This window comes from Dromiciops gliroides, chromosome 3 (genome assembly GCF_019393635.1).
Source record: "Dromiciops gliroides isolate mDroGli1 chromosome 3, mDroGli1.pri, whole genome shotgun sequence".
NCBI lineage: Eukaryota > Metazoa > Chordata > Mammalia > Microbiotheria > Microbiotheriidae > Dromiciops > Dromiciops gliroides.
Genome location: NC_057863.1, coordinates 332,986,096 through 333,011,616, shown reverse-complemented (window position 1 = coordinate 333,011,616; position 25,521 = coordinate 332,986,096). Strand labels below are relative to the sequence as shown.

At 40.9% G+C, this 25,521-nt stretch overlaps 1 protein-coding gene across 2 annotated transcripts in view; it reads right to left on the bottom strand.

The window, feature by feature from the left end:
• Positions 1-25,521, bottom strand: part of HCLS1 (hematopoietic cell-specific Lyn substrate 1) — a 42,065-nt gene that overhangs the window by 9,518 nt on the left and 7,026 nt on the right. Inside the window, exons 1-8 of one of the 2 annotated variants that reach the window (XM_043990999.1) lie at positions 15,028-15,090; positions 8,791-8,920; positions 7,011-7,121; positions 5,595-5,649; positions 4,653-4,763; positions 2,867-2,922; positions 774-828; positions 117-227 (exon numbers count right to left, since the gene is read on the bottom strand). In XM_043990999.1, the coding sequence (XP_043846934.1) occupies positions 117-227; positions 774-828; positions 2,867-2,922; positions 4,653-4,763; positions 5,595-5,649; positions 7,011-7,121; positions 8,791-8,920; positions 15,028-15,077 (679 nt within the window). In that variant the 5' untranslated portion in view covers positions 15,078-15,090. Of the gene's footprint in view, positions 1-116; positions 228-773; positions 829-2,866; positions 2,923-4,652; positions 4,764-5,594; positions 5,650-7,010; positions 7,122-8,790; positions 8,921-15,027; positions 15,091-25,521 lie in introns of those variants that run through there. The other variant, XM_043990998.1, reaches the window with a different exon arrangement.

Genomic DNA, 25,521 nt, shown 5'->3' with positions numbered 1-25,521 from the left:
GGAGAGATTCTGTCCCATCTGTCTCAGCCCCTCAAGCCCAGCAGTCCTCCCCAAACTCTGCTCTAACCCACCTCCTCCTTTTAGCTCCTTTTTGCCTTTCAATCTCTCCAACTCACCTCGCTGGGACTCGTGTTTTTCTGTTTCCCCCTTGTAGTCATAGCCAACAGCTGCCTTGTCCACTTTATCCTTCTCTACTCCATAGCGACCACCAAAGCCCTGGGAGTAATCTGTTTAATGAGAAGGAGATGTCATACCTGTCAGCACATCTCCAGCACAGGAAAAAAAAATTTAGTCAGAGCATGGAAAGTGGAAAGGGGCCCAAGAGAAGTAGTGGAGTGAATTAACTAAGTGGATGCTTATGGGACAGAGTAGAAGAGAAGGGAGTGTGAGGACAGGGTATGACATTCTATCAGTTCTGATTTAGTGCAAGGCATCCTTCTCACCCAACATCTTCCTCTGTCCTTTCCTTTTGTTCCTTTTTTCCCTCCCCTTCTTCTGAACACATGGTAGGGAAATCATTCTAATCATTATTTACCCAACCCCACCACAAAATCTTGAAATTTAGGACAAATCAAGAAATAGTCATGTCAAAGTAAGCTCCTTGAGGGCAGGGATGATATTTTTGTATCCCCAAAGCCTAGCATGGTTCTGGCACACTGCAGGCATTTGATGCAGAGAAGCCATTGATGGCATAGACACCTGGAAGCTGAGATGGGAAGAGAAAGCATATTTGGCCAGGAAGAGGTGCAGTATATAGGGGAGAGGGTTCTTGCCTTTCTGCGATGTGTGTTTCTCCACTTCTCCTTTGTAATCAAACCCGACTGCTGACTGGGGAGGAACAAGGGATACTTGATCAAAGCGTCATCTGCTAAACACACACATTCTCTCCCTCCCACCTTCTAGTCCCACTCTTCGCCAAGCATTAGATTACACTGTGAGGGGTTCAAGCATGGGGGAGCTTTAGGATGGTTATTGTAGACATGCCCCCTCCCAGCACCAGACTCAAGTTCTTACAAGGTCATCATCATGGAGTAGATTGCAATTCTCTTAATAGCTCACATCTCAAATTTCTTAACCTGTCATCCAACGTTCTCCCATCATCTGGTTCTGTCTTAATTTCCAGCCTTATTTCATATAACTCCCTTTCACACACCCTATACTCCCACCAAATTGTACTGTCATCTGTTTACAAACTTGACTTGCCCTTTCCCATCACTATACATTTTCACACCCTGTTCCTCAAGCCCTGGAGAGAATTCCTTCATTCTTCCTATAGATATTCTTCTTCTGTCTCAAGGTCCAGTTGACATGTCATCTCCTTCATGAAGTCTTCCCTGATTCCCACCAGCTAGAAGTGATTCCTCACTCTTGAAATCTTTTGAAACCCTTGATTTGATGCTCATGCATTTAATTATACTCTAACCTGTAGTGCAGCTGTTTGTGTCAATCTTATTCTCCCTGGTAGCTTATAAAGTCCTTGAGACAAGACTGTCATTTTTTTATCCACTTATCTCAAGTGCTTTGCACAGAATACATAACTAAAAATAAATATTTGTTGAGTTGATTTGATCGGAATTGACTCAATGCCCTTTCTAACTTTGAGGTTTCTGTCCAAAATGGCTTTTGACTTCTTCCCCATGTTGGTTGTCAGTGGAAATGCTAATGACTTTCTTTAAGGAGTTCCCTGAGATGGGAGTAATGGAGAGATTCTAGTTGAAGATCTGGTTCATGATTAAGTAAAATGAAGGGATGTAGACTAACTACCCTGTCCCCAGCTAGCTCAAGGCCTAGGGGTTTCTTAGCAAGGTCTAGAAGGAACCACCTCATTCAGTCATAGATATTTAATGTTGCTTGGTTTATATTCATAGTTAGAAGATACTTGGATATGGTTCTGGATTATTTAGGCAAGGTCCCATCCATTGTCCACACAGCTGCATGATGGTTCTAATGCATAGTCCTTACTATGTCATCTGACTACTCAATGAAGTCCAATGGTTCACTCTTACCTTTGGAATAAAAAAGCCAAACTACTTTGTATTCCATTTAAAGCTCTTCACAACCCAGCCCCTTCCAGTCTTTCCGGGATTCTTATAGGTTATGGTTGGCTTCTACAAGTTTAACGATCCAGACAACCAGCCTTATCTGCTTTTCCTCACCCTTGGCACTGCTCAATCTCTTATCTCTGTGCCATTGCCATGGTTGTCCCCATGTCTGGAATACTCTGCTGCCAGACCTCTATCTCTTAGAATCTCTAGCTTTCTTCAAGATTTTACTCAAATTATACCTTCCTTAGGAGGCCTTTCCCAGTTCCCACACCTACTAGTGCCTTCACTTCTAAGGTTACATTTCATCTTCATTGTATGTATCTGCTGTATACATGTTGTCTCCCCGACTGGAATGTAGGACAGAGACTGTGTAGCCCAATTTGGCCTTGGATTGGGAGAGGGGCTGCATAGCCCAGTGTAGCCTGAATCTCATCTCTTCAAAGTGAGGCAACCTCACATGAAGTGAGAAGAACTGGTGGGTGACTGGGGGGGTGGTCATGACGGTCAGCTGAGCTGGAGTCAAAGAAGCCATTCTTATATACAGGAGCAGGTGATAGAAACTGGAGTTAGAATTAGACAACACAAGGCAAAAGACCATAGTGTAATGTGATACAACCTTCCTACACCTGCCCCTGGGGGTTGTGTCTCTCTCACTCCTCCAAGCTCATTCCCCACCAAAGCCAGAATTTCTGACCAAGTCACCAGAAGTGAGAGTAAGTGAAGGAGCAGAAAGGCATCCAGAGCAGAGATGATATCTTATCACCCAACTGAACAAAGGGTTAGTTAGAGGGAAATCCCCTCAGAGGAAGGGGGTGTCTTACCTTGTCTACTCGGTCCCTCTGTACCCCATATTGACCACCAAAGCCTTTGGCATAATCTGAAGAACAGAAATGTCCAGGAATGAGACCCACAAGACAAAAATCAAAGAATGAGGAAGAGAGAAGGAGAGGAAGGAATATGGAGGACAGGAAGAGATAGGGAACAACCATGAGAGGTTTAGGCTTAGAGAGAAGAATGCACATGAAGAGATAGGAATATGGATTGGGAGAAAGAAATGGGGCCAAAAAAATTAGGTAAGAGACAGAGAGTTAAGGATAGGGAAGAGAGTTCCTCCTTGGCCCTGGACCACCCTGCTCACCCCCACCACAAGAGGCCTCCCCAGTAATAGCACTTTGGTGGGATCTTAGGGTATTCCTTATGATGCCAATGTAGCAAACTCTCCTCAAATAGGGGCTGGTGGCCCCGCATCACCTCTCTGCTCAGCTGTATTTTTCTTGATATTTTTGTTGGGGGTGGGGTGTAATTTAGTTCTTTCATTACATGAATGTTGAATACTCTCAGTACCCTACTGAATGCAGTAGAAATTCTCTCTGCTGATACAAATCAGCAATGATTAGGAGCAATAAAAAGTTAATTGCCTTAATTACTTTTATTATTTCCATGAGAGGCTTAGGCAGTGTGAGGACAGAGAACCTAACTGGAGTCAGAAAGACTTTGGTTAAAAAAACAAAACTGGTTCAAGTCCTACTTCAGACACATCCTGGCTATCCACCCCTGAGTAGGCAGCTGGGTGGCCCAGTGAATACTGTTAGACCTAGAATCAGGAAGACCTGAATTCAAATCCTGACTCAGATACTTACTACCTGTGTGATGCTGGGAAAATCACTTAACCTTTCTCATACTGTTTCCTCATTTCTATAATGGGAATAATAATATCACCTACCTCACAGAGTCCTTGTAAAGATAAATGAGATAGCACTTTGCAAACTTTAAAGTACTACATAAATGCTAACTAGCTAGGTAAGTAGGTAGGTGGGTAGGTAGTAGTAGTAGTGGTGGTGGTGGTAGTAGTAGTAATGGTAGTAGTAGTAGTAGTAGTAGTAGTAGTAGTAGTAGTAGTAGTAGTAGTAGTAGTAAGTCAGTGCCCCAGGTAGCTTTCTAAGTCCATAAGTTGCAGATAGCATAGTAATCTGTGTTGGTAGAGGGGTTTCCTCACCATAATTTCCTTAGACCAACAAAATCACAAGTCCTGATCCTCAAAAAGGTTTTTTTTTTCACATCATGAAGCAGAAAATCGATTTTAAATTTCTTGCTTTGAGTATATTTCATGCTACTTGCTAGTTATAGTTCCAGGTAGGATGGAGAGCAGAAGGAGAGAGTGAGGTAGAAGTGGAAGTGAGACCAGGAGTATCAGCTTGTCATTCCATTCCTTGCTCACTTATTCCCACTTTGTACTCACCCACTCTTCAAGACTACTCCCCCATCTGTCATCATTCCTTCCCCATTCTTTCCCTTATTTTTCTCCTCCCTCTTATGTCCTCCTGCCCACATAATTTCTCTTCTGCTTCCCCATCTAATCATCCCCCTCTGCCTGTCCCAATTACTCCTCTCACATCACATCCTCCCTTCAGCACTCTTATCTCTAACAATTCCTACATGGAAGTCTTCCTGTGCTTCTAGAATATCCATGAGGATAGCTTCTGGAGAGAACAGAGATATTCTGTCCCATCTGTCCCAACCCCTCAACCCCAACAGCCCTCCCCAAACTCTGCTCTAACCCACCTCCTTCTTTGAGCTCCTTTTTGCCTTTCAGTCTCTCCAACTCACCTCGCTGGGACTCGTGTTTTTCTGTCTCCCCCTTGTAGTCATAGCCAACAGCTGCCTTGTCCAGTTTATCCTTCTCCACCCCATAGCGACCACCAAAGCCGCGAGAGTAATCTGTTGAGAGGGAGATGTTAGACCTGTCAATCCACCCCCAGCACATGATAAAATTCAGTCAGAGAATGGAAAGTGGAAATGAGTCTGAGGAAAATGGGGGAGAGAATGGACTAAGTGGGTGCTCATGGGACACAGCACTGCCCAAAAGAATAAGGGAGTGTGAAAGACAGGGTACGACACTTCCAAGCTTCTTCTATCAGTTTGAATTTAGTTACTTCACTTATGATTTGGTGCAAAGCACCCTTTCTACCCCCTCTGCCTCTTCCTTTTGTTCCTCTTCTCCCTTCTCTACTCCCAAACTATTAGGGCAGCTACCTGAATTATCTCCCCACTCCTCACCCTCTACAGTGTTTGGAAATCTAGGGACAAGTCAAGATACAGGGCATAGAAATAGTAAGTTTTTGGAGAGCAGGGACAATTTCATTTTTGTCTTTTTATCCCCAAATTCTAGAAAGATAGCATGGAAAAATGGAAAAAGAACTGTCCTCTGAGACAGAAAGACCTGACACAAATTGGCTGTATAACCCTGGGCAAATTATTTCACTTCTCAGTGATTTTTATTACTGAACTTATATTGGTGAAGAATATTCCTCATTTGAAAATTGTCCATGCCAAAGAAATCACAGGCCCAGTCCCATCCCATACCTATCCCCAAAGGCTAGCACAGTGTCGGGCACACAGCAAGCATTTAATAAATGCTTGTTGACTGATTATGCAATAAAACTATAAATGGGATGAACACCTGAAAGCTGAGATGGGGAGGCAGTTGGCAAGTCAGAACAGAAGTAACCATAAGGAAGAGGTACAGAAGAGATAGGGAAGAGTCCTTGCCTTTCTGAGATGTGTGTTTCTCCACTTCTCCTTTGTAATCAAACCCTACTGCTGACTGGGGAGGAAGAAGAGAGATTTAATCAAAACATCAGCTACTAAACACATACATTCTCCTTCTCCTACCTTCTTATTCCACCCCCTACCAAAGACTGGGCTGTGAGGGCTTCCAAGCACAAATAAAGGTTTACTGAGGAAGAGGAGGGTGCCCTGACCTGTAGGCACAACCCTACTCTATTCCTAGACTCAAGTTCTTACAAAATCAGCATCACAGAGAAGTTTGTGGGGTCTTTGATGCCATACATCTCAAATTCCTTAATCTGTCATCCAAGGCCCACCAAAACCTGGTCCTAAATTCTAGCTTTATTTCATACAACTCTCTTTCATTCGCCCTTCACTCCTGCCCAATGGGATTGTCCATCCCTTTACATTTTCACACCTTATTTCCCAGGCTCAGAATGAACTTCCCTCATACCTCTGACCACCAACATTCTTTTATTTCAAGGTCCACTTTACATTTTACCTGCATGAAGCCCTCTCTGATACCCACCAATGTTCCCTTCAGATCTTTGGGGATGCTTAGTTTGAACTCTCATGTGCTTGATTTATGGACCATGCTGGTTGGCACATGGATTTGATTTAGGGGTTAAGGGAGTGATAACCATTCATTCACATCTCTTACACAGCAGCTAGAGTGGTTTTCCTAAAGCATAGAGGGATGACCAGGTCATTACTCAATTAAAACTCCAGTGACCCACTCACATCGAGGATGAAATAAAAGTACCTCTAGTTGGCATTTAAGCTCTTCACAATCTGGACCTCCCTGCATGAACTTAGTAGTACAGCCTTAGTCCCCCCTGCCCCTCCTTGTTGTTCATCACATACAACTACCCATCTCCCATCTCTGTGCTTTTGCACTGGCTATGCTCCTATGTCTGGAATGCTCTCTCTCTCTTCACCTCAGTCTTTTAGAATTCCTAGCTTCCTTCTAGGCTCAGCTCAAACACCAGCCTCTAAAGGAGGCCTCCCCTGGCCTCCCCAAGTCCCTTCCACCCTATGGTCACTTCCATCTGCTCTGTATCTTTGTACGTACCTAATTTTGCACATGCTGTCTCCCTTATTAGAATGTAAGCACCTTGAGGGCAGGGATATGTTTGCTTTATTCTTTCTATCCCCAGCACTTGGCACAGTGATAAACTGGCACATAATAGGGCTTAATGAATGATGCTTTTATTTATTGAACCATTATCCCCAGGTGCCTCCTGGAACTTCCTCCCTCCCTGCCCCCCCCCCATATCCAGATTCCATTTCTAGACCCAGACTGTACCCTTTAGTAGTTAGAAAGGGGTCCCCATACACCAGTCATATTCCAGTCATGTATGCTGCACACCTCCTAAGGGAACAAAGGGCATCCCTTACCTTGTCTGCCCGGTCTCTCTCAACTCCATATTTGCCCCCAAACCCTTTAGCAGCATCTGTCTGAGATGAGTGTTTCTCCACATCAGCAACATACTCATGGCCCAGTGCACTCTGGAAAGGCCAAGAAGAGAGTCCAGATCAACAAAAACAGGGGCAGAAACAAAGAGGAAGATACAGAGCAAGGGACAGGCAGGCAGAGGCAGAACCAGCAAAGATGAAAAGTGAAAACACACACTACAATTCCAGCCTGGGTCAGACTCATGGTCCATGTAGGAGAGGGTGGGGTGGAGGTCTCTCTTGCAGGAGGTTCCTAGTTTTTTGAGTGTATCCCTTGTTCCTGCTTGATTTAACCCTCCCTCACCCCTCAACCTTCCCTGGAACACCACCTCCACCTCTATTGCTTGTAAACTCTCTTGCTTCATCCTTATAAAGATGGAAACTCACTGAATAGTCCCCAATGTCTCCCCTCTTGTGATTTGATTTCCAACCCATTCTTTTTTTTTTTCCTAGTGAGGCAATTGGGGTTAAGTGACTTGCCCAGGGTCACACAGCTAGTAAGTGTTAAGTGTCTGAGGCCGGATTTGAACTCAGGTACTCCTGACTCCAGGGACGGTGCTCTATCCACTGCGCCATCTAGCTGCCCCTCCAACCCATTCCTAAACTCACTGCCACTTCTGCCCTAAGATTATGCCAGAGGATTAAATGTACAATGAAAAACAATAGAATTTCCTTTGAAGAGAAACTCAGCATTTTTAGCATGATTTTTATTGCTTCTTGACTGGGGGGGGGCGGGGCAGGGAAAGCTGTATCTTTTTTCCTATAAGTGTGGGTTCAATTCTGCTATTTACTACTTGTGTTATCTTGCACAGGTCCCTGAATGCTCTGGGCCTCAGTTTCCTTATGTGTAAAATGAGTTTGGACTAGAAGAGTCTTAATCTAGAGTCTGTGAACCTGCCTTTCCAAAAAAAAAAAAAAATTATAACTGTGTTTCGGGTAACTGGTTTCCTTTGTAATCCTGTGTGTTTATTTTGTGCACTTAGAACAATTATTCTGAGAGGGGGAGTATAGGCTGCTCCAGACTGCCAAAGAGGCCCATGAAAAAAAGAACCCTTAGTCTAGATTGGAATCATAACTGGATGAGCTGAGTGATCTGCAAAGTTTCAATGGAAGTCAAAATTTAAGTCTGATTTAACATGCAGACTTTTAAAAAAAAAAACAACATGAAAAGTTCCTTAACCATCTAATCATAAAGTAAAGCCTAGGTTTTCCAGGATAACTTTGGGTTGCTACAAGTATTTTAATGGTTTTATTTTTATAATATATACCCGAATAAGAATATTGAAAAGTCACAGAAAGCATAACAAGCAAAGCAGATAGGAGATACCAAAAGTATTGAAAACAATGAATAGGCTGTGTGACCCTGGGCAAGTCACTTAACCCTCATTATCTTGCAATAATAATAATAATAATAATAATAATAATAATAATAATAATAATAATAATAATAATGAATAGGAAAAGAGTTTTTCTTTACAAATCAAATTCCAAGGTCACGCTGGCTAGATCAACAAGAAGCTAGCATCCCTAAGACTTTGGCCCCAAGTACCTCTTTTCTTCTTTGTCTTTGGGAGCTAGAGTAGATAGTAGTGCTTATCGCCGTGGGCTCAGTGTGTCAGACCTCTTACTGGTTGCATCTCTTAGAGCAAAGTTTGTATTACTAACACTCCAGTTATCAGTTCTTAATCAGACTATCTATCCAGGCTTTTTCTCTCCTACTCACCTTGTCCATCCTGTCTCTTTCTACCCCAAACCTGCCTCCGTACCCATGGGATGCTTTGGGCCCTGCTTCCATCTCTTTTTTCTTGAGGACATCATGTTCTTCTGACACTTTGTTCCGCAGCTGGTGGATACTGGAAGTGACCAAATCACACAGATTCAGGCATTGTTCTAGGAAGGCAGTGTGATGTGAAAGAAAGAACACTGACCTAGGAATCAAGAGCCCCGGACTGTCGCATTAAAGAAACCAGAGTGGCTGAGGCATAGGGCTGTCAAAGGAGCAGTTGTGGGCAATGGCCCTGGGATAAACACACCAATGTCTTTCTTTCCCTGGGAATGCCTACCAGCAAGAGATAAAACTAAGGAGAAGCAAAACTTCCCAGTCAATAGCTAATTCTAAGTCCAAAGATAATTCTTTTAGAACTCCAGAGGGAGGGATTATGACACCAGTTGAGATCTACTTGAGGTAAAACGGCGTGATCAGAGAGGGGGAGGTGTGTTGGTTCAGGGTAGCTCTGTGTATTTGAGTTATAAATGTCCTCAGAGAAGTCTTGTGTGCCAGGCTGTGCTATAAACTGCCTGAAGTCTTAGGCACAGAGAATGCTGAAGGGCTCAGTGATGATAACTTGGTCACAAGACCAATGACAAAGCATATTCATGACAAAGCCCTCTAAGTTCTTTCCTCTTTAGGGACCTGTATTAGACCCTGACACAAATCTCTTTGTTGTTCAGGTTTCCCTTAAGCCTCACAGCAAAGAGGTACCTGGGCAGTGGGTTGTTTGTTAGAGAGGATGGATTGAATTAGGTACAGAATCTCTGTTATTGCCACTCCAGAGACCAGAACAGAAGCTCAGGCATTAGGAAACGGAAAGAGGGAATGTTATGTGGAGACAGTGGTAGAGGGGAGGCCTTCTCTGATTCCTTCTCATGATAGGAAGTAGAGATGACAGCCCTGTCTTCTGAGGTTGGGTGATCATTGTATCTATACCATGCTTAAACTTCTCCTTGTGTTAAATGATTTTGGTAGGGTCAGATTAGCCCAATAGTAATGACATCTGCAGATGGGGTTCTGTGTGGGGTGCCCACAGCCCATCTTAGGACAGAAAAAACATGGGAGCCAGGCTAAGGGGGAAAGTGGAAAGGAGGAAATTGAAGGATAGCAGACAGGTAAACAAATATTTCTAGCTTTCAGGAGAGAGAAACTTGACCTGAACCAGGAGTAGAGGGAAATTGACACTAGACAGAAAATAAGGACTTCATAGGAAACGCTCTGTGCCTCAGTTTCCTAATCTGTGAGATGAGGACCTTGAATAGAAAAAGACTAAAACTAAAAAGAAAATATAAACTTTATTTATCTTCTCTGAGCCTGTTTCCTTACCTAAAAAATGAAGGGGTTAAATCAGATGACTTCTAAGGCCCTTTCAGTGGTAAATTTGTGATCCTCTGATACAACAAATTACTTCTCAGGGATCCAAAAGAAAGAAAGAATGGGAGGACTTATCTTGGTGGAAATTTGACTCATGCTGATTTGGGAGACAACTTGTCAGCAAGGACACAGGGCCATGTTACATAAGAAAGAGCCTGAACATTTCCTAAATGGACAATAACAAGTATGGAAGGGATGCTTCCTAGAGAGAAGGGCCTTGGCTTAGGTAAGCAAGGAAGTCCTAAGGGGGCTCTATCACTTTAGGATTATTTCTTTCAGGTTCTGCTCCATCTAGCATCCTAAGCTGTAGAAAAAATTGCTGGCGATACCACGGATCCAATGAAGTGTTTCAGAAACAAATATCTCAGAGTGCTGGGAGTCACTCCTCCTTTTCCTGGTTTCATGTGCCAGTGAGTGGAATATCTTTTATGTAAATGTATGTATACCTTATGTATAACTAAAACTTTTATTCTTTTATTTGTAAGCAAAAGAACCTTTTCTGCTTTAGATCCTTAAAAAAAGGAAGGAAGGAAGGAGAGGACAAAGGAAGGGAGAAAGGAAGGGAGGGAGGGTAGAAAGAAAGAGAGAGGGAGAAAGAGTAAGAAAGAAAGAAAAGAAAATAAAGAAAGAAAGGAAGAAAAAAAGAAAGGAAGGAAGGAAGGAAGGAAGGAAGAAAGAAAGAAAGAAAGAAAGAAAGAAAGGAAGGAAGGAAGGAAGGAAGGAAGGAAGGAAGGAAGGAAGGAAGGAAGGAAGGAAGGAAGGAAGGAAGGAAGGAAGAAAGAAAGAAAGAAAGAAAGAAAGAAAGAAAGAAAGAAAGAAAGAAAGAAAGAAAGAAAGAAAGAAAGAAAGAAAGAAAGAAAGAAAGAAAGAAAGAAATGAGAGCTTAAAATAGAACCCAGCCAGGAGGGCAGAGCATAGTTTGGAAGAAGCTGAGGAACAAAAATGAAAGACATGTTTCTTGGTGACCCAAAGGAGAAAAACTTGGCCTGGTCTAAAAGTCAAAGAAAAATGGAGTTCGTAATGATTACACACTTCTCAGAAAGGATGCTAGTCAGGAAATAGTCTGATTTGATTAGTCAAAGCTATACAGACCCTGGATTTCCTAAGCTACACTGATATGAAATGGGCCAACTGCGTGTGACATAATATCCTGGTGCCCTGGAGTGTAATAGTTGTGCTGGCATTGGAAAACTGTCTTGAACATTTTGTTCTCCTGTCCCCTACACTGAGCAGGGCTGCATTTCAACACTGATAACTTCCTCTAAAAACAGTTTTAGGAAACAAGGAGAAAAACAGATTCCCGAGATTGTAGCTATAAACTTTAATGCTCTGTATAAATGTAATGCTTGGGTTTTTAAAAAATTTTTTAATTTATTTATTTTTTGCAGGGCAATGAGGGTTAAGTGACTTGCCCAGGGTCACACAGCTAGTAAGTGTCAAGTGTCTGAGGACGGATTTGAACTCAGGTCCTCCTGACTCTAGGGCCAGTGCTTTATTCACTACGCTACCTAGCTGCCCCCAAGAAACTTATTCTTACATTAGTTTGTCTACTGAAGAAGGTTCAATCTTGACACTTTCTTCCTCACTTTCTCAATACCATCCCTGTCCAATATTATACAATAGATATATAATAACAAAAAATGAGGGGGCAGCTAGGTAGCACAATGGATAGAGCAACAGCCCTGGATTCAGGAGGACCTGAGTTCAAATCCGTCCTCAGACACTTGACACTTACTAGCTGTGTGACCCTGGGAAAGTCACTTAACCCTCATTGCCCCGCAGGAAAAAAAAAAAAAAAAGAGGAGTACCAGAGGTCAGGTCCGAGAAAGAAAAAAAAAATTTCCATCTGGGAGGAGCAATGAAGATTTCATTTGAGCTGGTTTTGGAAAGAAGAATAGGATTTCAAAGGGAAAACAAGACAAGGAAGATGGAGAAAACACAAAGGAAAACTTAATAACGGAGGACATTGTGAGCGAATGATACACTGAAATGGAAAGCACTTGATATGTGTAGGTAAAACCACCGCACGCTACATTTTTTTCATTACTAAGGGAAGCCTTTGAGGCATGGCAGTAGGATCACAGATGAAGCTGAAATGGAGTTGACTCGAGTGGTCATCTTGTCCAAATCCTTCATTTCACAAATGAAGAAACAGAGGTCTCATAGAGGTTAGGTGACCTGTCCAAATCAATGAAGGGCACTTTGTCATAAGAGGCAAAGCTGTGATTCAAATTAAGATCTTCTTCATGTTCGTTATTACAGTCACCATTCTGCCTCCTGTCAGGTGATCTTTCCTCCTTGGCATCACCTCTTGCTGTATCTGATAAATCCAAAGGATCCATCACGGCTTTTACAATACCTTAGAGATGCTCTTCAAACCATGACTCTAATTTCCAGTTTCAGTGGCCCCTATTCCCTTCTCATTCTTTTGCATCTCCCCATCCATATGACACCATCTTTGCTTTTCTAGTTTTATATTCTCTGGTGTATTTTGTTTTGTTTTGTTCCTTTTATGAAACCATAGAATGTTAGAGATAGAGGAACTTTAAGAACCCCAAGGGTTCAGTGGCACAGCCTATATAGTAGCAAAGATGAGACTAGAATCTAGGTTTATATAGTCCTAGTCCTATGGGTTGTTATTTTAATCTTTGACACAAATTATCCTAGAATAAAGATTCATATAGGGAACCCCCAAGACAAGGAAACTGCCTCTATTACTGCCGATCAGGACCTTCTTAGCAATTTATACCCTTAGAGAGATGCTTGGAGCACTGAAGAGTGAAATGACTGACCCAGGGTCACACAGGCAGTGTGTATGTCAAAGGTAGGACTTGAACCCAGGTTTTCCTAGTTTCAAGGGGAGTTCACCATCCACTACCCCATACTTCCTGAGAATCCAGGCTGTCTTCAGGCTTACTGTCATGGATTCATTTCCTCACCCCCCCCCCCACCCCGAGTCAGTTCTTAAACATTTACCAGCACACCCCTGACTAGAAGGGGTACTTGGTACAATCTTATTTTATAGATGGAGCGAGCAGTTGGCAATTTGCACAAGGCATTAAATTGAAGAATTGGGTTTCAAACTCAGGTCTCTTGACTCTGTTTAAATCTCTTGCCCTTTCTGCTCTACATCATTCTTGTCCTTCCAAGCTTGGTGAAAAACAAAGACCTGGTATTTTCCCATAGAAGGAATCCTTTTCTTCCCCTCAAGCGCATGAGTAATCGCACTTGACTGCTAGCATCTCTTGCACGGCCAGGATGATGAATTCAATTGTATTATCACTTTCATTAAGGTTACAGGCAGGGGAAGGGTTCTCTTTTATAGAGCTACACCACCATCATGTGGTTATTTCATATATTGCTGCTAACATTTTTTTTTATCTTGTTTATTTCTAGGAAACTAAAACTGAAATTTGGGGCAGCTGGGTGGCAGAGTAGATAGAGTGCCAGATTTGGAATCAGGAAGACTCATTTTCATGGGTTTGAATCCAGCTTCAGACACTAGCTGTGTGACCCTGGGCAAGTCACTTTACTCTGTTTGCCTCAGTTTCCTCATCTGCAAAATGAGCTGGAGAAGGAAATGGCAAACCAGTCCAGTATCTTTGCTAAGAAAACTCCAAATGGGGTCATGAAGAGTCAGACATGACTGAAAATGACTGAATAACAAACAACCAAACTGAAATTTGTGAGCCTACCTAGCCAGGAAGCATATCTTAGCCTGGTACAGTGAGTGCTGACTTCTGAGTCAGGAGGACCTATATTCAGGTCCAATCTTCCAATCCTACATAAAAAAAGGATCTTGACAGAGTGGAACAAGGGCTTGAACCCAAGGAGGATACCATTTAATAGGGATAAATTTAAAGTCCTGCATTTCTCCTGGAGCTTACCTGCACAGATAAAGTTTATAATAAAATGCATACATGGAGGGCGGGGCAGCTAGGTGGCACAGTGGATAAAGCAGCAGTCCTGGATTCAGGAGGACCTGAGTTCAAACTCGGCCTCAGACACTTGACACTTACTAGCTGTGTGATGCTGGGCAAGTCACTTAACCCTCTTTGCCCAGCCCCCCCAAAAAATACATTGGTGGTATGACAATGGGCAAGTCGCTTTCTCAGTGCCCTAAACAACTCTCTAGGACAGAGGTTCTTAACCTTTTTGAGTGTGTCCTGGATCCCTTTGTTAGTCTGCTGAAGTCTATGGACCCCTAATTAGAATAATATTTTTAAATGCATAAAATAAAAAGCATACAATTAATTACAAAGGGAACTGATTATATTAAATAAAACATGTAAAACATATTGTGTTAAATATAATATAAATATAAACATATATTAGATATAATATAAACATATTAGATTAGATATAATATATAAACATATTCCATTTAATATAACATATAAACATAAATTTTATTAAAATAGTTACCATTTTATATATATGTGTATATATATATATATATTTAATTCATGTACCCTAAGTTAGGAACCTCTGCTCTATAATATTGTCTTTGGGACTCATGATACCTAATTCCTGCACAGCCATGGAAGGAGCACTGATTTGGGAGCTAGGGACCCTGAGTTCTCACCTCAGCTCTAGAATAAACTAGCTGTGTAACTTCAAGCAAATCATTGACCTTGTCTTGATTTTGAGTTCTTCATCTATCAAATGGGATTGGAGGATTAAATATTCTAGGGACTTAGTGACTCAAGGATAACTACCTTGCAATAGTATGCAACCTAGGGAAGGGAGAGACAAGACTTTACCGCAACAAAAGGTAAAAATTAAGTGAAAATATTGGGATCCACATAGACTCACATGTCGACAGATTCTATAGTTTGTTGTTGATGTTCAGTTGTTTTTCTCATCTCCAACTCTTTGTGACCCCATTTAGAGTTTTCTTGGCAGAGATACTGGAGTGGTTCGCCATTTCCTTCTCCAGGTCATTTTACAGAAAGAAAACTGAGGCAAAAAATGATAAATTGACTTTCCTAGGGTCCCACAGCTAAGAAGTATCCAAGACTGGATTTCAACTTAGGTCTTCCTGACTCCAGGCCCAGAACTCTATCCACTGCACCACCTAGTATCAACAAGGTTCTACACTTGACTTGATAAAGGGGAAATTTCAGGATTTCAAAGATAAGATGAGGTTTGTCTAAGAAAATAGAACGAATTGAAGACTGAGATGGTACAGGGTAAGTCATTTATAAAGGTCATGCTGACATATCAGAAAGAAAAAAATAGCAGGTGCAATTCTGGCCTTGCTTTTCAGTTCACTGCTATAGCATTCACCTGCTTTAGAAATGGATTTAGAAAAAGCTCTCCAAATCCAGAAAAAAAAAAAAAGAACTGTGGAATATGGATGCGGATTGAATCATACTATTTCTTTTGTTTTTGGTACTGTTGTTTTTCTTTTTTGAGGTTTTTCCTTTTTGCTCTGATTCTTCTCTTATAACATGACTAATGCAGAAATATGTTTAATGTTATTGTACATATATAACCTATACTGGATTACCTGCTTCTTGGGGAGGCGGGGAGGGAGACAAGGGAGGGAGAAAAATTTGAAATTAGAAATCTTATGAAAACAAATGTTGAAAACTATCTCTACATGTAACTGGAAAATAATAAAATACTTTTATAATTAAAAAAACAGAAATGGATTTGGATATTGTCTTGTACTTGAATGACACTGGGGCTTATCAACAAATACACACATGCTTCTTTTGTCTAATCTATTTGTTGGACATCTGATACTGGAATTTTTTTTTTTTAGTGAGGCAATTGGGGTTAAGTGACTTGCCCAAGGTCACACAGCTAGTAAGTGTTAAGTGTCTGAGGTCGGATTTGAACTAAGGTACTCCTGATTTCAGGGCCGGTGCTCTATCCACTGCACCACCCAGCTGCCCCAGTGGAATTTTTTAAAATGAGAAATCATTGCTTTTAAAAAATAATTTCTTTTAAATTACCTTGGGAAATGAGAGAAAACAAGAAAAATGCATTCTTTTATTGCTCTTAATAGTGACCCACCACTAGATAAAATGTGAAACTGAACTTCAAATGCATAATTTACATCAAAGAATGGCATCAGAGGTAATCTAATTGGGCTTTTTCTGACCTGAAGCATAAATCCCTTCGATAGCATCTTGACAACAAGATATCCAGATTCTGCTTAAAAGCCTCTAGCAACCATGCTCAAAAGGGCTATAAAACTGTACATACCCTTTGATCCAGCAATACCACTGCTAGGTCTCTATCCCAAAAACATCCCCAAAAAGAAAAAAAAAAAGACCTATTTATACAAAAATATTTATAGGAGTTCTTTTTGTGGTGGTGAAGAATTGGAAATCAAAGGGATGCCTATCAAGCTGCAGTATATGATTGTAATGGATATTATTGTGCTATAAGAAATGACAAGCAGGGGGCAGCTAGGTGGCACAGTGGATAGAGCACTGGCCCTGGATTCAGGAGGTCCTGAGTTCAAATCTGGCCTCAGACACTTAACACTTACTAGCTGTGTGACCCTGGGCAAGTCACTTAACCCCAATTGCATCACCAAAGAAAGAAAGAAAGAAAGAAAGAAAGAAAGAAAGAAAGAAAGAAAGAAAGAAAGAAAGAAAGAAAGAAAGAAAGGAAGAAAGGAAGAAAGAAAGAAATGACAAGCAGGATGATTTCAGAAAGGCCTGGAAAGACTTGTATGAACTGATGTATAGTGAAGTGAACAGAACCAGGAAAATGTTGTACACAGTAACAGCAATATTGTTCAATGATGAACTGTGAATGACTTAGCAATACAATGATCCAAGACAATCCCAAAGGACTAATGATGAAGCAGACTATCCACCTCCAGAAAAAGAACTGATAATTGTTTGAAAACAGACTGAAGCATGCTATTTTTCACTTTCTTTTTTCTTTTGTTTGAGACTTCTCATACAAAATGACTAATATGAAGATGTTTTATATAATTGAACATGTATAATCTATATCTGATGGCTTACTGACTGAGGGAGGGGGGAAGGGAGGGAGGACAGGATAGAATTTGAAACTCAAAACTAAATAAAAACATATTTTTTTAAAGACTCCAGAAACAGGGCACTTACTATCCCAAAACTGTCTATCTCATGTCTCCACAGTTCCAATAGTCAGAAAATTTTTTCCTTAAACTGGCTGAAATCCCCCTTCCCTTAACTTCTACCTTCTGGTCCTAGTTCTTCTTTCTAGGGAAGATCAGAACAAGTCTAATGCTTTCACATTAAAACCTTTCAAATATTTTAATATTCAATATCATGTCACCACCCCCACCTCCATTTGCACCCCCATGAAGTTTCTCTTGTCTAGCTATTTCTAATTCCTTCAACCAATCATGGAAGGAGGAAGGACACTATTTATTATTTTTTTTAATTAATTATTTTTTTTTTTTGCGGGGCAATGGGGGTTAAGTGACTTGCCCAGGGTCACACAGCTAGTAAGTGTCAAGTGTCTGAGGTCAGATTTGAACTCAGGTACTCCTGAATCCAGGGCCGGTGCTTTATCCACTGTGCCACCTAGCCACCCCTGGAAGGACACTATTTAAAAGGCATGGAATGAGCTGCCTTTCCCCTGAATCCATCCCTGCTCCAAACTTCCCTGTTTCTGACAAGAGAATCTCCATCCTCCCATTCATCCAAGTTCACATCCACAAGGGTTTCTTGGCTTTTCCCTGTACTTCACTCCCTAATTCAATGAGTTGCCAAGTCTCATTACTTCTTATTTGTTTTTTTTTTCTTTCTTTTTTTTTCAGTGAGGCAATTGGGGTTAAGTGACTTGCCCAGGGTCACACAGCTAGTAAGTATTAAGTGTCTGAGGCCGGATTTGAACTCAGGTACTCCTGACTCCAGGGCCGGTGCTCTATCCACTGCGCCACCTAGCTGCCCCATCTCATTACTTCTACATCTTCTAACATATCATATTATTTGTCTTCTAACATCTCTAATATGCAAAGTATTATTTTTCCATGGCTAGCAACTTAGGTCATGCCGTCACCATCTCCAAACTGCTATTATAATAATTTCTTTAATTGGTCTTTCCGCTTCCAGTCTTCCTCCTCTCTAATCCATCTTTCTTTTAATATTCTCAATTCACACTTGCTTTTAGCCTTGAAATCGAAACAAGCAATTCTTCCAGAATGTACCAAATGTTTGGTGATGTGCACTGCAGGAAATATCTTCAACACTTAAAAGTATCTACTCACCAACACAACCTGCGATGCTTTATTATGTCATCAGGAAAGACATCATAGAAAGAAAAATGGCCCTGGGGAAGATGTCTATAGCTTAGCACTATCAATCCATCAATGAATTCACTTATCACTTAAAAGGAAGAAACCTTGACAAGCCCCAAAAGCTAACAATAGCGGTAGACTATATCAAAAGATAGGGCAGCCAGGTGTCAGAAAAGATGGATCACTGGGCTTGCAATAAAGAAGACTCATCTTCATGAGTTCAAATCTGGTCTGATACATTTACTAGCTCTGTGACTCTGGGCAAGTCACATAACCCCATTTTCCTCAATTTCCTCATCTGTAAAATGAGCTGGAGAAGGAAATGGAAAACTATTCCAGTATCTTACCCAAGAAAATCCCCCCAAAAAGGGTGACAAAAAGTCAGAAATGACTGAAATGACCAAATAACAATAACAACATCAAAAGATGCACGGAATACAAAACTAATGAGGTAATAGTCTTGCTTCCCTGTTCAGGCAACCATCTACAGTATTACATTCAGAACTGTGTAACACATCTTTTTGAAGTTCATCCATAATCTGGAGAGTATCCATAAGAAGATAACTAGGGTTGTGAAGGGGTTCAAGAACTAGTCATATGTGGACCCACTGAAGGAATAGGAGAAGAAAAGACAGTAGAGAAATGGTAACTATCTCCAAGTATTTGAAAGACTGTGATCTTGTCACAGAGGGCAGAACTATATAAGGCATGTGTCACAGGGGAAATGGGTGGTAAAGGTCCTTAGGTATTCCTCTGCAAAGAATTACACTCTCCCATGCAATCCAATTAGTATTAAAATGGTCCTTTATTGAGCTCTAGAGAAAGTGACTGAGAGGGAAATCAAAGACTTCACCCCTGGGGAGGAGGTGGCTTAGAAACATCTTCCCCCACCCCGAACAGAAGGACGGCAAAAGCTTTTATAGAGGATAGATGGGGTGACCACATGAAAATGGAAAGTTCCTTTTGGGATTGGGGTGGGGTGGGAAAAAATTCCTGAGAGTCAAGGGGATTTTCTTTTTCTGGAATGATAGTCCTTATCTCTGTCTCCTGGCTCACATCAGGTAGTAACCATGTCTAATTGACTTTCCTGCTATAGATTTTATCTCCCCTTACTTTTTAGGTGTGTATGTCCTGATATCTAGTTGGCCAAGCTAAACTTTAATAGTCCCTTAATTCCTCGATATGTCTGTCCTGTTATCTGGTCACCTTTGGTTTTACTTCTCAAAGGAGAAACTTCTTCTGAGTTATCCTAAGCTCATGTCATTTGGAAGTTGGAGAGAGAGGCAGATTTGATTTTACTGTAAAGGAAAAAACTTTCTAACAATGAAAGCTATCCCAAAATGTAATGGTTTACTTCTGCAGGTAGTAGATTCTCTATCTATTAGGGAGAGACTGGGTGCCGAATGATCATTTACTGGCCATATGAAAACCCAGGGGATTCTTATTCAGATATGGGCAGGGGTGTGATGGAGCCAGTACAAAAGAGCTGATTTATTAAATTTTCAGTGTGGGCAGTTATACCTCAAAAATCAGCAAACACTACAAATCAGAGTTTGACTTATTGGGGTTTTTTTTGGATTGTCTAGACTTAAGAAAGTGATGGAGAAAATATTATTAATGAAAATTAAACTTAAAAGTGTACCCTGGTTTTTTTGAGAGTTGATTGTTAAACATTTACCAGAATTCTCCTCAATATGAGTCTGACTAGACAGCTTTTAAGGCCCCTGAGCTGTTAGGTTCTGTTAGGTACTGAGTTGATCACTATGACCAGGAAATTCGATTTTTAACCAAAGCTAAATCTGGAATTTGAAATGTTACATAATTATTAATCCCTTACAAATTGTACAATATTTAATACTTTTAAAAGTACTTTCATAGATTGGATTTTTGATCCTTACAATACCCAGTAAGTCAAGCAGGACAGTTATTAACATCCTCTTTTCAGAGATGGGAAATGAAGTCTTGCCCAAGGATCAAATAACAAGTCAGTGGTGAAACTAGGACCAGAAGCCAGTTTTACTAAGTCCTTATCCAAATTTTCTTCTACTACATAAGAGTAACAGCCAGCATTTATACGGTCCTTTGAGGTTTGCAAAGTGCCTTACTAAATATCTTATTTTATCTTTACAATAACCCTAGGAAGTAGGTGCTATTATTTTCCCTTTTTTACAAATAAAGGCACTGAGGCAGACAGGGTCATACAGCTATTAAGTGTATGAGGGAGGATTTGTACTCAAATCTTCCCTGACTCCAGGTCCAACACTCTAGCTACTGCACCACTTAGCTGCTTTTCTAATAATGGTCCAGTCCTGTGATTTCATTAGTACAGGGAGCTCCCTGATAAGGAGACTTCCTCTACCAATATAGATTAGCAACTGTTTTAAAATTTGGAATCTTGGAAAGTTGCCACCCAGAAACTAAAAGGTTAAAAGATTGGGTCAGTGGATTTGCTCCTAAGTCATGCTGAACCTGACAAAGTGGCTAGAGAATTGGTCTAGGACTCCTGACCTTCCTATGTATTATGAGATGCAGCTATCAATGCAAAGTGGGAGAGGCCAGCTCCTTCAGGTTTCCCATATCCCTGTCCAGTGTAGATCCAGGCTAAAACAATGGATGGGATTCCTAAAGGAGGTTCCTACTTAAAGTCTACTTTAACAGGTCAATGGGAGGGAGAAGCAAAAGGAAACAAAAATGAAGGTGGTGGGGGCAGCTAGGTAGCGCAGTGGATAGAGTATCAGCCCTGGATTCAGGAGGACCTGAGTTCATATCCAGCCTCAGACACTTGACACGTACTAGCTGTGTGACCCTGGGCAAGTCACTTAACCCCAATTGCCTCACACAAAAACAAACAAACAAACAAACAAACAAACAAAAAATGAAGGTGAAGATGACTTCTGAGGTCCTCTCCAACTCTAAATCTATAACCCTATAATCTCCCCCCAAAAGCCAGATCATCTGGGCCAATCATGGCAAACCTACTCTTCAAAAAATTGGCCAAATAGCCCACAGACAGACTGACAGAGGGATTAGTTATTCACAATCCACCTTTAACCACAACTCACTAAACAATGACTAAATTTAGGCAAGAAAGAAAGCAAGCCCAGGGGTGGGGGGAGGTTAGAAGGAAAGACTACCACTTCCTTTTCCTGCTTTGAGTCATCAGGGCATTGCAAGTTACTGCTCCCCATCCCCCACTGTAACTCCCATCAGACCTTCTCTCGTTATGTGGTACTTAAGATGGCAACTTCTAGCATCAGCACTCCAGCCTTTCCCAGCTGCCACACAGAGAGAGTATGACTCAAATCCACAGCTGGGCCATGGGGCAGGAATAGGAAGTGTGGAGTTACTGAAAAAACTCTAGAAAGGTGAAAAGACTTAACTGCTCTTTCATTCTTTCTCATCCAAGCCTCATCTATTTCCAATTTCTCTATATCCATACCCTTGGGTTTGTTTTCTGGCCTACACTCTAAATACTTTCTCTCTGTCTCTGTCTCTCTGTGTCTCTGTCTCTCTCTCTTTCTCTCTGTTTGTCTGTCTGTTTCTCTATCTCTCTCATCCCATTCCTGGTTTCATTATCCTTTCTTGTCTCCTTCCCCAATCCAAACTCTAGTCTCTCATCCCCTCCTGTCTCTTATTATCCTACCACCTCCAAATAGAAGCCTATCAGAAAGATCCCAAGATGTAATAGCTAAATGAATGGCAGATGAACGAACGAATGAATGAATGAATTTCTAGGCCCATGTATTATGATGATGTGTCTTCATAATTATATATGTGTTATGGAGGAAGGACGTTGTTAGTGTGTGGGCATGCCAAATCCTAGTGCCTTAGAGATATTAAGTAATGGGTTCTTCATCATATTACCTGGTATTAATTCTTCTATTGGCATATATATGAGCACTTTTTGTTATTTGGAGCTATTCTATTATTGATTTCCCTGCTAGTCAATTCAATTTATTCCAACAAATCTATATTGTCTACTATGTACAAGATATTATGTACTCAGCACTGGACTATAAAGGTAGATATGAGATAACCCTTATTCTCAAGGACTGTATACTCTAATGAAGAAAAGAACAAGGACACATATAACTATGACACAAGGAAGAGGGAGATAAAGGCTAAAGAGATATCCAGGGAAAGTGCTTATTTCCTATCCAGAGTAGACTAATTGGACAAAAAAGAATTGTAAGATTTTAGAGAAGGAAAGGACCTAAGAAATCATCTACCATATGCCCTCATTTTACACATCAAAAATCCTCACTCTCTTCAACTAATCAGATACCAACTTTTTTTGGTTTTGGTTGTTATTGTTGTTGTTGTTGTTGTTGTTGTTGTTCTAACTAGCCATGGTGCTCCCATCCTAAATTTTTTTAATTATTTAAAAAAAAATAAGTATGGGGCGGCTAGGTGGCACAGTGGATAAAGCACCAGCCCTGGATTCAGGAGTACCTGAGTTCAAATCCGACCTCAGACACTTGACACTTACTAGCTGTGTGACCCTGGGCAAGTCACTTAACCCCCATTGCCCTGCCAAAAAAAACAAAAAAACAAAAAAGCAAAAATCCCACGAAGTATAAGACTTTACATTTATCACTATTAAATTACATTTAAATAGACTTAGTCTAATGCTTTATGCAGTTGAGATGGGAGGGGGGGGATGGGACAAGATCGTAATTGTCATAAAATGTTTATATTTATACCTCCTAGTGTTGTTAAACAGTACAATGCGAGTAAGCTAAAATATAATTATTAATGGCTACTCTTTGAATTCAACCATTCATACCATATGTAGAGCCAATTAAGTTCTCATGATATTTTGTATGGCTATAAACTTTGGAAACGTAAATAATGTGTAAAGCTGATTAAGGAATCAAATTTATTGAATTTTATTATTGAAAGTTCAACCTGAACCTGTATGACAAAAAGAAACCAATAAAATAATATAATCTTTCCATTAAAAAAAAAGAATTCAACCATTTAACTAGTTCCCAATCCACCAAAGGAGCAGCTAAGTGATACAGGGGAGAGAGCACTGGCCCTGGAGTCAGGAGGACCTAAGTTCAAATCTCACCTCAGACACTTACTAGCTGTGTGACCCTGGGCAAGTCACTTAACCCCAATTGCCTTAAACATCAGGGGTCATCTCCAATCATCCTGATAGATATCTCACCACTAGATCCAGATGGCTCTGGAGGAGAGAGTAAGGTTGGTGACCTTGCATAGCCCTCTCTCCCCTAAATCCAATTCACTGCAAGTCATGACACCACCCTGATGTCACGGTCCTCTTCAGGAACAAAGGACAAACAACAATCCACCTAAATTGACTATCATTGATCCCACATTTCTCCATCTTGTCCATATGAGAAAATTTTGTCAAGTAATTTGCTAAAATTTAAGGTTTATTAGCCCAGAAATCCTGTAATATAGAAATCTTATAATATGAAGAAATGAGGTCAGTTTGGTGTGACCTGTTCTCAATGAAGGGAATGTGGACTTTATGATTATTGCTTCATTTTCTAGATGTTCACTGACCATCCTTTTAATAAGGCATCCTATAATTTTGCGAGGTATAGAAGTCAAGACCACAGGCCTATAATGTACAGTCTGCTCTCTCTGTCTCTCTCTTTGTCTCCATCTGTCTGTCCCTCTCATTTGCGCATTTGTGCTTTCCTTGTCATGCAGCACCTTTCCTGTTATTTATAGGAAGCTAGACCTGTGATTTCCTTGGTATAGGGACCTGCTTGGTGATGAAGCTCCCTCTGTACATTCAGGCCAGCACCTTCTCTGCAACTCAGTCTTTTTTTTTTTTTCCTGTGGGGCAATGGGGGTTAAGTGACTTGCCCAGGGTCACACAGCTAGTAAGTGTCAAGTGTCTGAGGCTGGATTTGAACTCAGGTCCTCCTGAATCCAGGGCTGGTGCTTTATCCATTGCGCCACCTAGCTGCCCCCTCTGCAACTCAGTCTTAAGAGTTTCCTAGAACACTAGGTTATGACTTGCTCAGGGTTATGCAGCCAACACATGTTAGAGGCAAGGCTTGAACCTGGATCTTCCTCACTTTGGAAGCCACTAAGCTATGCTGCCTTCCATGTTTTGTTCTTTATATGATTTCAGATATTACTGGTACTATCTCAGCAGTCACTTCCTGAGGATCCAAGCCTTGTGACTTGAACTAATCAGAAGCAGCTATACTCTTTTGTACTATTTCTCTACTTATCTGGGGTTTCAACTGCTTCTTAGCCATTTTTCCAAATTCCTTCCATCTACAGATCATTCTCCTTAGAAAGGAAAATGGGAGCAAAGTGGAGAATTGAGTGGCTCTGATTTCTTCCCTTCATCTTTCATCATAATTCCATCTATCTCATCAGTAATCCTAGCCCTCCTTTGAGCCTCCTCTTTTCCTCAGCTGAGATAACAATTGTACCCCGCCCCCTCCAGCTTTCATTGCCAGGTTTTGTTCTTTCAGAGCCTTAACAATCCTGGCACTATTCTTTTTTTTTTTTTTTTTTTTTGGCAGAGCAATGAGGGTTAAGTGACTTGCCCAGGGTCACACAGCTAGTGTCAAGTGTCTGAGGCTGGATTTGAACTCAGGTCTTCCTGAATCCAGGGCCAGTGCTTTATCCACTGCACCACCTAGCTGCCCCCTCCTGGCACTATTCTTATAGTGATGCCTTAATTTTGAGTTCATCCTCCATTACCTGTCTTTGCTTCCATCTTCTACACATATAATTTTAAAATCTAATCAGGTCAATGAATTCACTTAGGGTACTTGTGTCTCTTTTGACAACCCCTCCTTTTCCTTACCATAAAAATTGCTTCTCTTCAGAATTCCATTCTTGAGAGTTTGTTAACTAGTCTTTCTATAAATCAGGGGTGCTTAATCTAGGGTGTATGAAAATATTTTGGAAAAAAGATATTTTGGTAACTGTATTTCAATATAATTGGTTTCCCTTGTAATCTGATGTATTTTGCTTTATGTGTTTAAAAACATTATTCTGAGAAGGGGTCCATCCATAGGCTCTGTCAGACTGCCAAAGGGGTCCATGATACACAA